The 12362-nt window shown below is 44.1% G+C and overlaps 1 protein-coding gene and 1 long non-coding RNA gene across 4 annotated transcripts in view; one reads left to right on the top strand and one right to left on the bottom strand.

Moving 5' to 3' along the window:
• Positions 1 to 10034, bottom strand: part of JAG2 (jagged canonical Notch ligand 2) — a 178118-nt gene extending 168084 nt beyond the window's left edge. For both annotated transcript variants that reach the window (XM_068254255.1, XM_068254256.1), the window contains exons 1-2: positions 9803 to 10034; positions 7822 to 8148 (exon numbers count right to left, since the gene is read on the bottom strand). In XM_068254255.1, the coding sequence (XP_068110356.1) occupies positions 7822 to 8148; positions 9803 to 10009 (534 nt within the window). In that variant the 5' untranslated portion in view covers positions 10010 to 10034. The remainder of the gene's footprint in view (positions 1 to 7821; positions 8149 to 9802) is intronic.
• Positions 10035 to 10154: 120 nt separating this feature from the next.
• LOC137531994 (uncharacterized) overlaps positions 10155 to 12362 on the top strand; it is a 58165-nt gene continuing 55957 nt past the window's right edge. For both annotated transcript variants that reach the window (XR_011023833.1, XR_011023832.1), the window contains exon 1: positions 10155 to 10341. This is a non-coding gene — a long non-coding RNA (uncharacterized lncRNA). The remainder of the gene's footprint in view (positions 10342 to 12362) is intronic.

The following is a 12362-nucleotide window of genomic DNA, read 5'->3' as shown; positions in this document are numbered from 1 at the left end:
CACCTGCCTGCCTGGTGGTCTGAGGATAGAAGGCAGTAGACAACAGCAGTCATGCTGCCCATGTGACAGGCCTGTCTGGTCTGAGGAGATAAAAAGCAGGAGACAGCAGCAGTCATGTGACACCTGCCTGCCTGGTCTTAGGGGAGAAAAAGCAGGAGACTGCAGCAGTCATGCTGTCCATGTGACACAGGCTTGCCTGTGAGGAGAGAAGGCAGTCATGGACAGCAGGAGACAGCAGCAGTCATGTGACTGTAGCCAGTGCAAGAATTGCGTGTGTGACAGGCCTGCCTGTTCGAGGATAGAGGCTGCTCTGTAGCACCCTACCTATGTGGAGGCTTCCATTTTCTATGCCCCATGCTGCGGAACCGCAGGTTACCGCAGTTATGATTTATGTCCCTGGCAGCCGCAATGCATGCCGGGAGATGTAGATACTATTGATGTGATCACATCTCATGTCACTACATCTCCCGGCAAGCATCGCCCACACCCGGGCATGAAGTCGGCGCAAAAATCATCCGACTCCATTTATAAAACCACAGACTACAGGTACCCAAAATTGCTCAGTCTCTCTGGCTTCTCGACTCCACAGCCCTTGCAGGAGTGTATAGAGAGTTCAAAAAAAAAAAAAAAATCCAACTCCTGACTCCGTTTATGAAAACGCACCATCGACTCCACAGCCCTGGACAAAAGGATAGCCACGTGGGAATTTTAACCTGTGATAGAGACATAGAAAATTGAGGCTTCCATATAAACAGGGTGTCTATGTAGCAGCCCCTACTCCCCCCCCCCCCCCCCCCCCCGAAGTAAATTCCTGCTGCACGCAAAAAGCCCACACAATTAACAAATCTGCCTTAGGGCCCTTTTCCACCAGAGCGTTTGCGATTGCTGAATCGCTAGTGATTTTAAAATCGCTACGGTTTGCTTTTTAACATAGGAATCGCGGTAGGCAATGTCCACTACCGCAATTCGTTTTACTAAAACGTGATCGCGCCGCGATTATTGCCGCGATTTTGCTATGCAGTGCATAGCAAAATCGCGATCGCAAACGTCAGGGGGAAAAAAGGAGTTTTGCTGAATTGCAATCGCTAGCGTTTAGCGCTAACGCTAGCAATTGCTAGTGGAAAAAGGCCCTTAGAGAGAGGGTTTGGTTGGAAAGTTGTCTAAGCTTAGGAGCTCCCAGATACTTAGTAATTCTCAGAATGTGTTTTCAACCCTACAACTGAATTTAAACAAGAAAAAACAAAACAGCACTGGAATTATTTGCCAGAGAACACCTTCAGAACGTTAGCCTTATGTCTACCAGTATTCCTGAAACCTCAATACACCTGCTTAATTTGAGTTATTTTATACATCTCATGTACGGTAATTCAAACAAAATAACCAATACGACTGCGTAAAATCAAAATTTGTGCAAGTTAATCATGAGCGCACATTGAAAAGCACCATGTCTGGTTCACACCACATTATTTTGTATTTATATAGTGCTGTACAGAGTCTTGTACCTTGTCAGAGGGGCTCACAATCTTTCCCTACCATAGTCATTAGGTTCATCATAGAGCCAGTTTTTTTTAGGGCAAGTTATTTAAAGAGACTAACAAAATTTTCAGAATTATTTCTTCTATCCTATAAGTTCCTATACCGGTTCTACTGTGGTCTGGGTTACTGCAGCCTTTTCTAGTTGCACTGTCTCTGTAATATATCTAATATTTTCTTTGTCAAGCTTTGTCGACCCAGGGAAGAATGCACTGCCTCTGCTGTGATTGGGAGAAGTTGTGCACATACGTGTACGTGTGTGTGCGTGCGCACGTGTGTGTGTGTGTGCGCACGTGTGTGTGTGTGTGTGCGCACGTGTGTGTGTGTGTGTGCGCACGTGTGTGTGTGTGTGTGCGCACGTGTGTGTGTGTGTGTGCGCACGTGTGTGTGTGTGTGTGCGCACGTGTGTGTGTGCGCACGTGTGTGTGTGTGTGCGCACGTGTGTGTGTGTGTGCGCACGTGTGTGTGTGTGTGCGCACGTGTGTGTGTGTGTGCGCACGTGTGTGTGTGTGTGCGCACGTGTGTGTGTGTGTGCGCACGTGTGTGTGTGTGTGCGCACGTGTGTGTGTGTGTTTTTTGATTATACCTCACAGACAGGTCTCTGCTCTCAATTTCAGCTTGTCTGAGGGGGGGGGGGGGGGAGACACACCTTCCTGGCTAGCGTTTTTGTTTGTAAACTCTGCCTAAAACTGGCGATTACAAGCCAGGATCACAGTGGGGAGCGGCGGAAATGGCAAAGAGGGATCCAGGAGATCACAATGACTCGATTGGTATGGTTTTTTTATTGTACCAATCTTACAGTACAGATGCTCTTTAACTTGTTTGTATGGTTTTGGTGTGTGGGAGAAAACTATAGTGCCTGGAGGAAACAATGCAAAGAACATACAAACTCCTTTGCAGTTTGTATGTTCTTTCGAACAGAATGACCCAGTACTGCAAGGCTACCTACTACGCCACCGTGCTGCCCATACACAACCAGTTCCACTACAGAAAACAATAATGACAATATACATGTTACGCAGCAAGCCTGGCCTACAGCTACGCGAGTATACCGAGTGACACCAACATAAATTAGGCATATCAATTGCAGCAACAGATTCTTGAAGAGATTCCCATTTCATGAAACGCCTTCAGGAGAGTCAGTCAAATCTCGGAGCGGCCAGTGTAAGAGGAGACAATGTTACATGAAATGAAGACATTTCATCAACACTTGAGGAGTAAATTTAGAGCAGAGGATTTCTGTAAAGGGGGACAAGTCCACAGATCGCATGTGAACTGCGGTGGACAACACCTGTCTCCGTCAAAAAGGAAGGGGGTCTGGGTAAAGGGGGAGGGGGCAGCGCTGGACAGAGCTGGGGTGATGGGGGAAGGGAGAACACCAGTTACATGAGCCCCTGGAGAAGCCCGTGTGTTTAATACACTTTAATCTCACACACAGCCTGCACCACTGACATGCCTCAGACACACACAGATTGGGTTTCTGACAGTTAGAAGAGAACTGGAGACCGGTCATTTTTACAGGCGGTAAAGGAACCGATGACCGCATGAAATGGCATCTTACAGTCTCGTGAAAAGGTATTATTGCAGGTATTATATATAGAACACCAAATTCTAAAGTTGTGACAAAAATAGAGCACCACACTGGCAAAGTGGTTAGTAGGGATGGTCAATGTCAATAATTCAAGTTGATGCCAATTTTATTCAGTTTGGAAATGGACCTCCTCTTGAATCTGATGGAGGCATCAGTCATCATGCACTGCAAAAAAAACATGGTATACGGCAACAGATTCACTCAATGAAAAGACAACTGAAGTGAGAGGAGTACGGAGGCTGCCACATTTCTTTCTTTTTAAACAATACCATTTGGCTTGCTGTCCTGCTGAACTTTCAAGCATCAGTAGTGTCTGAATTACACACTTGAAACAAGCATGCAGCAAACGCGGTCAAACATCTGATCTGCATGCTTGTTCTGTGTCTATGGCTATGGATCATATGAATGATCACACAGAAAGAAATGTATGGCCACCTTCCTGAATGGCATTTCTACTCTGGAGGAGCCTGTCCCCCACCACCACATAGCCCTAAATCCTACTGGTAGACTGTTAGCGGTAGCAGGTGTACAACTGTGCTAAGGAGATTAAATTGTAAGCTATAGAAAGGGAAAGACAAAATGGTTTCAGGCCACCCTGACTAGGGTTTATACACACACTGAACGAGTTTCGCCAATAAAAGCCTATCCCAGTGATCTGCAAACTTGGCTGTCCAGCTGTTAAGGAACTACAAGTCCCACAATGCATTGCAGAAGTCTGACAGCCACAGTCATGATTCATAAAGGCAAATGCATTGAGGGGGTTTGTAGTTCCTTAACAGCTGGAGAGCCAAGTTTGCAGATCACTGGCTTATCCGGTCCCTTGCAATGACATGGCTGACACCAAACTCGCTTTGAATGGTGCGTTTCATGAGCTGCAATTGAGATTTTGTTGCGCATCTCAGTACAGCCCAATTCACTGTAGAGAATGGGGCAGCGAAAATGCAATAATAAAAAAAAAAAAAAAAAAAGTATAAAAAAAGAACTACAAAAGTATGTAGTGTTTGCATTTATTGGCAGCATATGAAGACTTTGGACGCATCAGACAATTCCTAAAGATGGCGGGGGAATGTGGGCTCCCACTAGTGACAGCTTTGGTATCACAGTGTAAACACGTCACTTACAGCAACCAAATATCCCCATTACTGTAGAACAAAATTGACCCCTATTGGCAACCACACTTTTAAAAAAAATAAATAAATGGGGAGGGGAGACTACAGGAGAAGAATAAAAAATGCTATTAATAGAAAACAAATGTCAACAGGTTACAGTGAGACTAGAAAACTGGGACCCGATGTATGAAATGTGTGTGAAAAAAAGACCCACCAACTTTATGGTTGCCAATAGCAACCAATAACAGCCTATATTCAAAAGAATATTTCACAATCTGCACCAAAGGCAGCTGGTTGCTATGGGCAACACCATATAAAGAAACTCCTATCTGACCCCAATGTTCATATCCCTCATAATAGAAAAACAAAGAGGGAAAGCAGTTAAGCTGGGTGCGCACTTTCAAATAGGATTGGCCACTCACTGGCCAACTTTACCACATCCATGTAGTATGAGTCAACAGATATTGAATACTATGAGCAGATTGTGTAGGTAAGCCCTCATACTACATGTAGGTGGTAAAAATGGTCAGTCATTGGTCAATCATTAGATTGTAAGCCTCTGGCAGGGCCCTCCTCCCTAGTGTTTCCAGCTTGATTATGCAATCTTACTGTCAATCGCCCCTCTTGTGGACTAGAACAGTCTATTTTGACCTATGACACTGCTCTGTTATCATTTGCATGATCTTGGTTTTGTTGTGAGTTTCCTGTAGGTCCTACCTTGTATGTTAATCCATTTATCTATTGTACAAAAAAAAAAAAGCTTGCAAAACCGCATTTGCATTTGTTTTGCATGCGCAAAAAGAAAACAAAAACAATCAAAAGTATATCTTGCAGCATAAGTTTGCACATTGCATGCAAAAGCCTATTGACTCATTAGCTGTGGTAAAAAAAATACACATACAAGTGCAAAACAAAAAAAAAACAAAAAAAAAACACGTGGATAAGCATTCCATTTTTGGCAATTTGTGGGAAAAACTCCTTACAATTAAAACGGGTGCTCTGCAAACAGACCTACCCATGAACTACACACCCTTATACAAACGATACACTGTGTGTATAATACACAAATATTGTGCCAGAAGACCCCGATGTCATTACTGTGAGCTCTGTTGCTAAAAGACTGCCATAGCTCAGTGCTTCTCAACAATGTCCCATCTACAAGGGATTCTCAACTTACACCAGGGTTGTGTTCCAGGAGGAGCTCATGTAAATCAAATTTCACATAAATTAAACAATGGCTTACAACTGAAAACCATAGTAATTGCCATAGCCACATTCTGTATGGATACAGGGATCCCTTAGCATCCTATGGGGCAGAGTTACCACAGGAGATTTTTATTTGGTATTCAAAATGAGTGTACTACAATCAAACGCTCTGGTGTGATCCCTCCACTCATGGCAATTTTCCAGTACACATGAGCAGAGTATTACGGTGTCACACTGAAGACAAAATAAACAGAGTACTTAGACACCAAAATACTACAAGTGGCAAAACGCCTCAAGTGAAATATTGGTTTGCGCTTCTACAGCAGTTATAGGCATTAAAAGAAGCTTAGTTTAGATACCTGAAAACGCTTAAAACATCTGGATAACATGTGAGAACTGTAGGGTTTTTAAAAGTGTCAGTGAACCACACTCTAGGTGAATTGCAGTAGGAGAGAACAGTTAGCATTATGGAACTCAGTTCAGCTCAAGTACAAGTAATATGAATGTTATTCAAATATAGAACAATTTCAACACAACGACCGTACTCTTATTCAGTTTATATTCTACATACAGATTGGGTTATAAGACCTGCTCGCCTTCATTTGCCAAGGTCAGACCTATGCGGGGTCCCAAATCTTAGGGGGAACCTCAACCGGGCCTTAAATCTCAGCAGACACCTCGGCCGGGCCACCAAATCTAAGGGGGAACCCTGACTGGGCCCCAAATCTCAGGGGAGGAACTTCTGCTGAGCCCTCAAACCTCATAAGGGGGACCTCAGCCAGGCCCCCAAATCTCAGGGGAAGAACTTCAGTTGGTCCCCAAATCAAGGAATTTTTGCAACTGCAGTAAATGCACAGAGGACAAACAAGAACTCCATGTGCACAATTGCTTCTCAACATAGCATAACTTGTGTTATTTTGAACAATTTATGTAAATCACTTAAAGGACTAGTTTGAAAAATCATATCAATTCAAATTTGCATAAATTAAATGAACATGTAAAATGAGAGATCCATTTTACACATCATTCGAGTTATTTCGTATATACTTACAAAATCTATACATTTATATTAAGTGCACGTAATGACTACACAAAAGGTGCTAAAGACATCTTATGAGCTTAGCGGAGTGTGCTTTACATATTTTAATCATTTTCTGATTTACATTAAATGCAATATTCAGGACTGGTAGGTCCAACCTCCAATCCCTCTCCCTTCCCTCAGGGTTACATGTAACTGTGCCACACATTACAGCCCAGCAAGCTCCCAGTTGTGTTGAGTTTGCTGCTAGCTAGGAGAGCTCATTACAGCTTTCTCATACAGTCGTCAGCAATTTGCATGCTCCACACACAGCTCTGAACTTGGAAAGTGGCCTGCTTCAAACTTAATCTGCAAAGTGTGCTTCAGCACATACGCGTCATGCGTTCACGTCCCAATCTCCCCATCCTCCCCTCCTGTTCAAAGGCTTACACTGGCTCCAGGCCAACTGCGCAACACACCCCCAAGGTGACAATGCGCTCCCCGGAGGAGTCTATGCAGCACAGAGCCAGCCTCTCCACAGGCTGTGTTCTGTCTCAAATACAAGCCTCAGATCCCAAGGTAAACAGATTTGCCCAACCTACGGCATAGCTCAGCCTCACCCCACTGCATGCAGGCAAGACCCTGGCATCGCCAACTAATCTGACAGCACCTATTCAACATTTATCAAAGGATCCAGATAAGACCTTGAGGAGGTGCTTAATTTAGCAAAGGAATATTTTCTTTTAAAAAAAAAAAAAGTTGCCTTATATACTTAATCTATGCATATTCAACAATCTTTTATGTGTGTGTTATTCACCAAACACAAAGTAAAATGAAAAGCACATTCTAGTCAAGATCTACACTAGCAACCTTGCCTAGCATTTCAGCTTGTACACTCAATGCTGCTCCCTTTGCAATTCCTAATCTTCAAACCGGTGTTGCAACAAGACACCTGGGTGCTTGGTATCCATGCAAACTCAGGTGAATTGCATAGAGCCCTTTTCCTTCCAGAGCAGGTCAATCAACAGTGGCTGCTAAACAAAGGCAGAGGGGGGGAAAAAAACAACTGACAACTCAGATCACTAGGGAGGGGAGAGAAACACATGGTTTCTGCTAAAAATATAGATATGCATTATGATTCAGGGTCCAACAGAAGGAACTCACAAACAATGATCACTAATAAGCAATCATTTCAAAGCTAAGCTGCCAATCACAACTCAAAATTCAAATTTTCAGTTTTACCAGGAGAGATCATTACCAACCAAACTCAAGACCGTACACCCCATCGCCCTCTATGAAAGGCAGCGGGTTCAAAATACGCCAATTTTAAGGATGTTAACAAAAATAAAAAATACAGAACTTACCGGCCAGGCGAACTGGAAAGGAATAACAATCCTGCCATTTTCCCCAGGGTTGTTTTTACCCTGCTGGTTAAATTTGTTGCTCAAATATATATTATTTCCACCAAGCACCGGGGTATGTCCAAAGCCGTAGTTGCACGGTCCAGTGAGGGTGATCTTAGCTTGAAATTCCTTGAGGCACACTTTGAGATAGGTGTCACACTCATCCTTGGTGCAGTCTTGGTTGTGGGCACTCTTCATCTCATCGCAGCATTCCCCGTTGAACAATTCTCCATTGACATTCTTCAGCGAGTTCAACTGCAGCTCGAAATAACCCGTGGACTGGGAAGCCTAAATATAACACATCAAATGGGGTAGACATCACTATGGTGCTCTGGGAGCTGCCCGGGGAACGCATTACACGTCGCCCCCCGTACAGCAGAGCTAACACAAATTAATTGCTGCTAGGATTTCTTTAAAAAAAAAAAAAAATCCTATCGACTGCATGAGGTAAACACAGCAAAAGACCCGAGTGCTTCCACATTGATCCATGCAAGAGATCACTTACAGTGTGTGAGGGCAATTACATGCACATACAACATGAAATAGCAGCCTGTAAGCTCCCTAGATAGTTGCACACCCTGGATTAACAACATGCTTTATTATACACTACAATACTATACACCATATATGTGTGCAAAGTACCAGGTGCTTAACTAACCTTCCTTTAAATAACCCATTCAGAGATCCTAAAATTCAGACTGCAGCAGAAAGACTACTAAACTCCACAATAGGGGTTTTCTTAAAAGAAATAGAAATCAAAGGAGCTTTCTGCAATGGGTACATTAAAATGTGTCTATTATACTAAAGTCTGAATGTTGGTGGGCAAGTCAGTAGAGATTCAACAATTTGGTTGCAAAATGCATGCAAGGAACAGCACCACTTTTTTTTTTTTTTGCATTAAAATACATTTAACATACACCTTCCATAGAAGCTCAGATGCTGATAAGTGGTATGGCTTACTGTCTCTAGCCAGCACAGTTTGCATACACACAAAGAGCATCCATACTTTGCTTTAAAGAGCCCTATACTCTTCTTAACATACACCATCCATATAGGTCTACAGCTTGACGGCTGCATAGTATACAGTGCTCAAATACCTGCAAGTCTGTCAATAGAGTCCCTGCAGATCTGATACAGGTTTGCAAAAATACAAATCGCCCCTCTACAGAATGTATATATGTTCAATCTAGAACGTAATCACATTCTCAGCCATCCAGGCTTTGCTTCAAAGAACCCAACACTTAACATATATAAGCTATAGAGCGCTCAGAGGCTGCTAGCATAGTGTAAGCTTCTAAATCACCCAAGCTCCAGACTTGCAAAATATGCTGAATGCAAAAGTAGATTACCTACATCTCTACCTATACAGTCATCAGAACATATCTAACAGCAAATGCATGTAATAATGTGCATGATAATATATGTAGTCTATATAAATGAGAGAGAGGTACTGAAGAAGCAGGCTTGGCCACCCATACGTTGCTGCAAAGAGCATTGCACAACTAACCTATACAGTGAATTCCATATAGATCTAGTGCTCTGCAAGTGTGCAAGTGTCTAGTTTGGAATTGCAAGTTAACCCTGGCTGTTGGGATGCAAAAATATAGTACAGTATAGGCAAACCAGAATGCCTGTAAATATATATATATATATATATATATATATATATATATATATATATATATATATATATATATATATATATATATATATATATTAGATAGACACACCGATCATGCCCATCTAGCAATTAAATCTTGCAAAAGATCTAAAAATAATAATAATAATAGTAGGGTTTCCCACTCAAGTCCACCTGCAATAGAATCACTATAAATCTATAAAGTTACTGGGTGTGCTAGATCAGGGGATCGCCCCCATAGTCCAGGCTGGGGGGCTCAGAGGGACTCCTCCGGGGTGATCAGAGAAGGGGGAGCACCCTTACCTGGAGCCAGAAAGTTACCAGGAGGAAGCCCACCGCTGTCAGGTGGGATGTGTGCAGCATGGCCAGCAGCAGGCTCAGGGCAGAGGCGCAAGGCGGGCAGCCATGGATGGAAGGCATCAGGCGGCTGATAGCGCACAGACAGCTCCCCAGCCAACTCCTCGCATCGCTCTCCCCGGCTCTCCTCTCCCCAGCCAGGCAAACCAACATGTGAGCTGCCAGACTGACAGCTCCGCTAGCCACTGGCGGCCGCCGCTGCCTCATTCCTATTCATGAATGGGCGGGGAGAGCTGGGCGTGTCCCGGCGGGCGGGGCCGCTGCAGGTGCTGCGCTGCTGCTCAGTGCGGAGGGAGACGGGAGAGGAGAGGTGTACATGTCATTGTTATGGAGACACGCACACACCATCCGCGGTGCTATTTACCTACCTGACCCAGGTAGAGCTGCGCTGTACTGTCCCCAGATAGGCTGGAGCAGGCCGGGGCGTGCGGGAACAGCACCCTCTAGGTGCGCAGGGCGTCACTGCAGCTGAATGCGAGAAATGGGTGAGAGGTGGCAGAGGATTTCTTCTATACAGAGAAAATGAATGATCACATCATTCTTATTTTACTGAGAAGTGGTCGTATTATCTTCATAATCATATAAGGGCTTTACAGAGTCCCTTGTCATGTCAATAGCTGTTCTTCAGAGGAGCTTTCAATTTAATTCCTACCCTAGTCTAATGCTAGGAATACACGGCTTGATTTTGAGCCATTAACATGGCTCGATAGATAATTTCCGACATGTCCGAAAACCGTTCAATCGTTTTGCCGCTCGAGATAGATAATCTCCGACATGTCCGAAAACCGTTCGATCGTTTTTCCGCTCGTGATAGATAATTTCCTACATGTCTGATAACCGTTCGATCGTTTTGCCGGTCGAGTTCTCATTGAAGTGAATTGAAAAAAGATAAGAAACGAGCGGAAGATAAAAGAATCTAGCAGGCAAAACGATCTGGCCCAGTATCGACCCATGTATTCGCAGCATTAAGGCCTATACACACGCTCGACCAAACTGCCTGATGTGTCGTCTGATTTTGGTCTGTTGGACGACGACAAAACGACCGACAACAGGCGGTTTGCCCGATCCATCAGGCCATTTCAGGCGTTTTTTTGTTTCTCTTGCGCACGCATTATGTAAATGGGTTGGTTGTTCAGTGGGTTGGTGTGCGGAAAATGCAAGTCGTGTACACGGTTTGTTGTGGTGTCGGTTATTTTGTGATATTGGTCGTGCACTTTGTTGGACATGTGTACGTAGCTTAAAAGTGATCATATATCTGGCAATTTTGAGGCCATTCGACCAAATGATTAGATTATTATTATCGAATCGGATGAAAATTGGTGCCGCGCAAAAGTCCGCGAACGGCACTTCACGGCTTTGTGAATCAAGTCCAATGTATTTATTCTTAAAATTGCAAACACATTCGCCGCACAAAGCGATTTTGTGAGCGTTTAGCGCTCTTCCTATACCTTCCATTAGGCCAAAATTGCCCCCCAAATGGTACAGGCACCATTTTGCGGAGCCCAAAGCTGATGAAACATGCTGATATGAACCTTCTCATAGAGATTAATTGCACAAGCGTTTTGTGGGAGATTTTGAAAATCGCCTGTGCTTGAAAAAAGGCCGAAAACGCCCTAGATGTGAACAAGCCCTGAGGGCCGTTTCTTCTGCGGACGGCATATTTAGCCAATGCTAAACTATTTTCTGCAAACGATAACAGTTAACATCGATTCCACTCATTGTTCCAGTCACTTTTGTCTGATTTTGATCTGTTGGACGACGACGAAACGACAACAGGCAAACCGCCTGCCCAATCAATCGGGGCAATCAACTGCCCAATCAATCGGGGCATTTCGTGCAGTCCTTTGTTTCTCTTGCGCACGCAGTATATAAATGAGTTGGTCATTCAGTTGGTTGGTGCGCGGAAAATACAAGTCGTGTAAATGGTTTGTTGTGATGTCGTGCACTTTTTTCGATGTATGTACGTACCTCAAAGGTAATACATCTGCCGATGAAACATCTGATTCGATTATTATTATCGAATCAGATGAAAATTGATGCCGCAACAAGCATACCTGATCATGGATTCAACCTATTTCAGGGCAAAATTAGTTGAATGTATTGATTGGACATGCTGGGAAATCTCGGGCCGACATTGTCGAACGGGTGAGCGTCAGTAATGGTGTGTGATATTGCAACGAATGCAACGTAACCCCCAGCCGATGTCCCGGCAAAGGTTTAGATGTCCACCGGTGTTCTTGCATGTAAGTACTTTACCTGTCCGCTGAGTCTCTGCCGTACTCCTGCATTCACGTCCCACATGACTACTGCCATATAGCATGAGGGGCGCGTATGTGATGTCACACACACCCTATAACACCGGCAGCCATGTGGCGCACCAATGCAGAAGTATGGCATGGACAATTGGGGCAGCAGACAGGAAAAGTATTTTTATGCACGGGCACTGGGGGTCATCTAACATTTGGGGGGACAGCAGCTAGGGTCGGTGTCACGAGGCAAATTCCCA

The sequence above is a fragment of the Hyperolius riggenbachi genome, chromosome 9 (genome assembly GCF_040937935.1).
Source record: "Hyperolius riggenbachi isolate aHypRig1 chromosome 9, aHypRig1.pri, whole genome shotgun sequence".
Taxonomy (NCBI): Eukaryota; Metazoa; Chordata; class Amphibia; order Anura; family Hyperoliidae; genus Hyperolius; species Hyperolius riggenbachi.
This window is presented reverse-complemented; position numbering and strand designations above follow the sequence as displayed.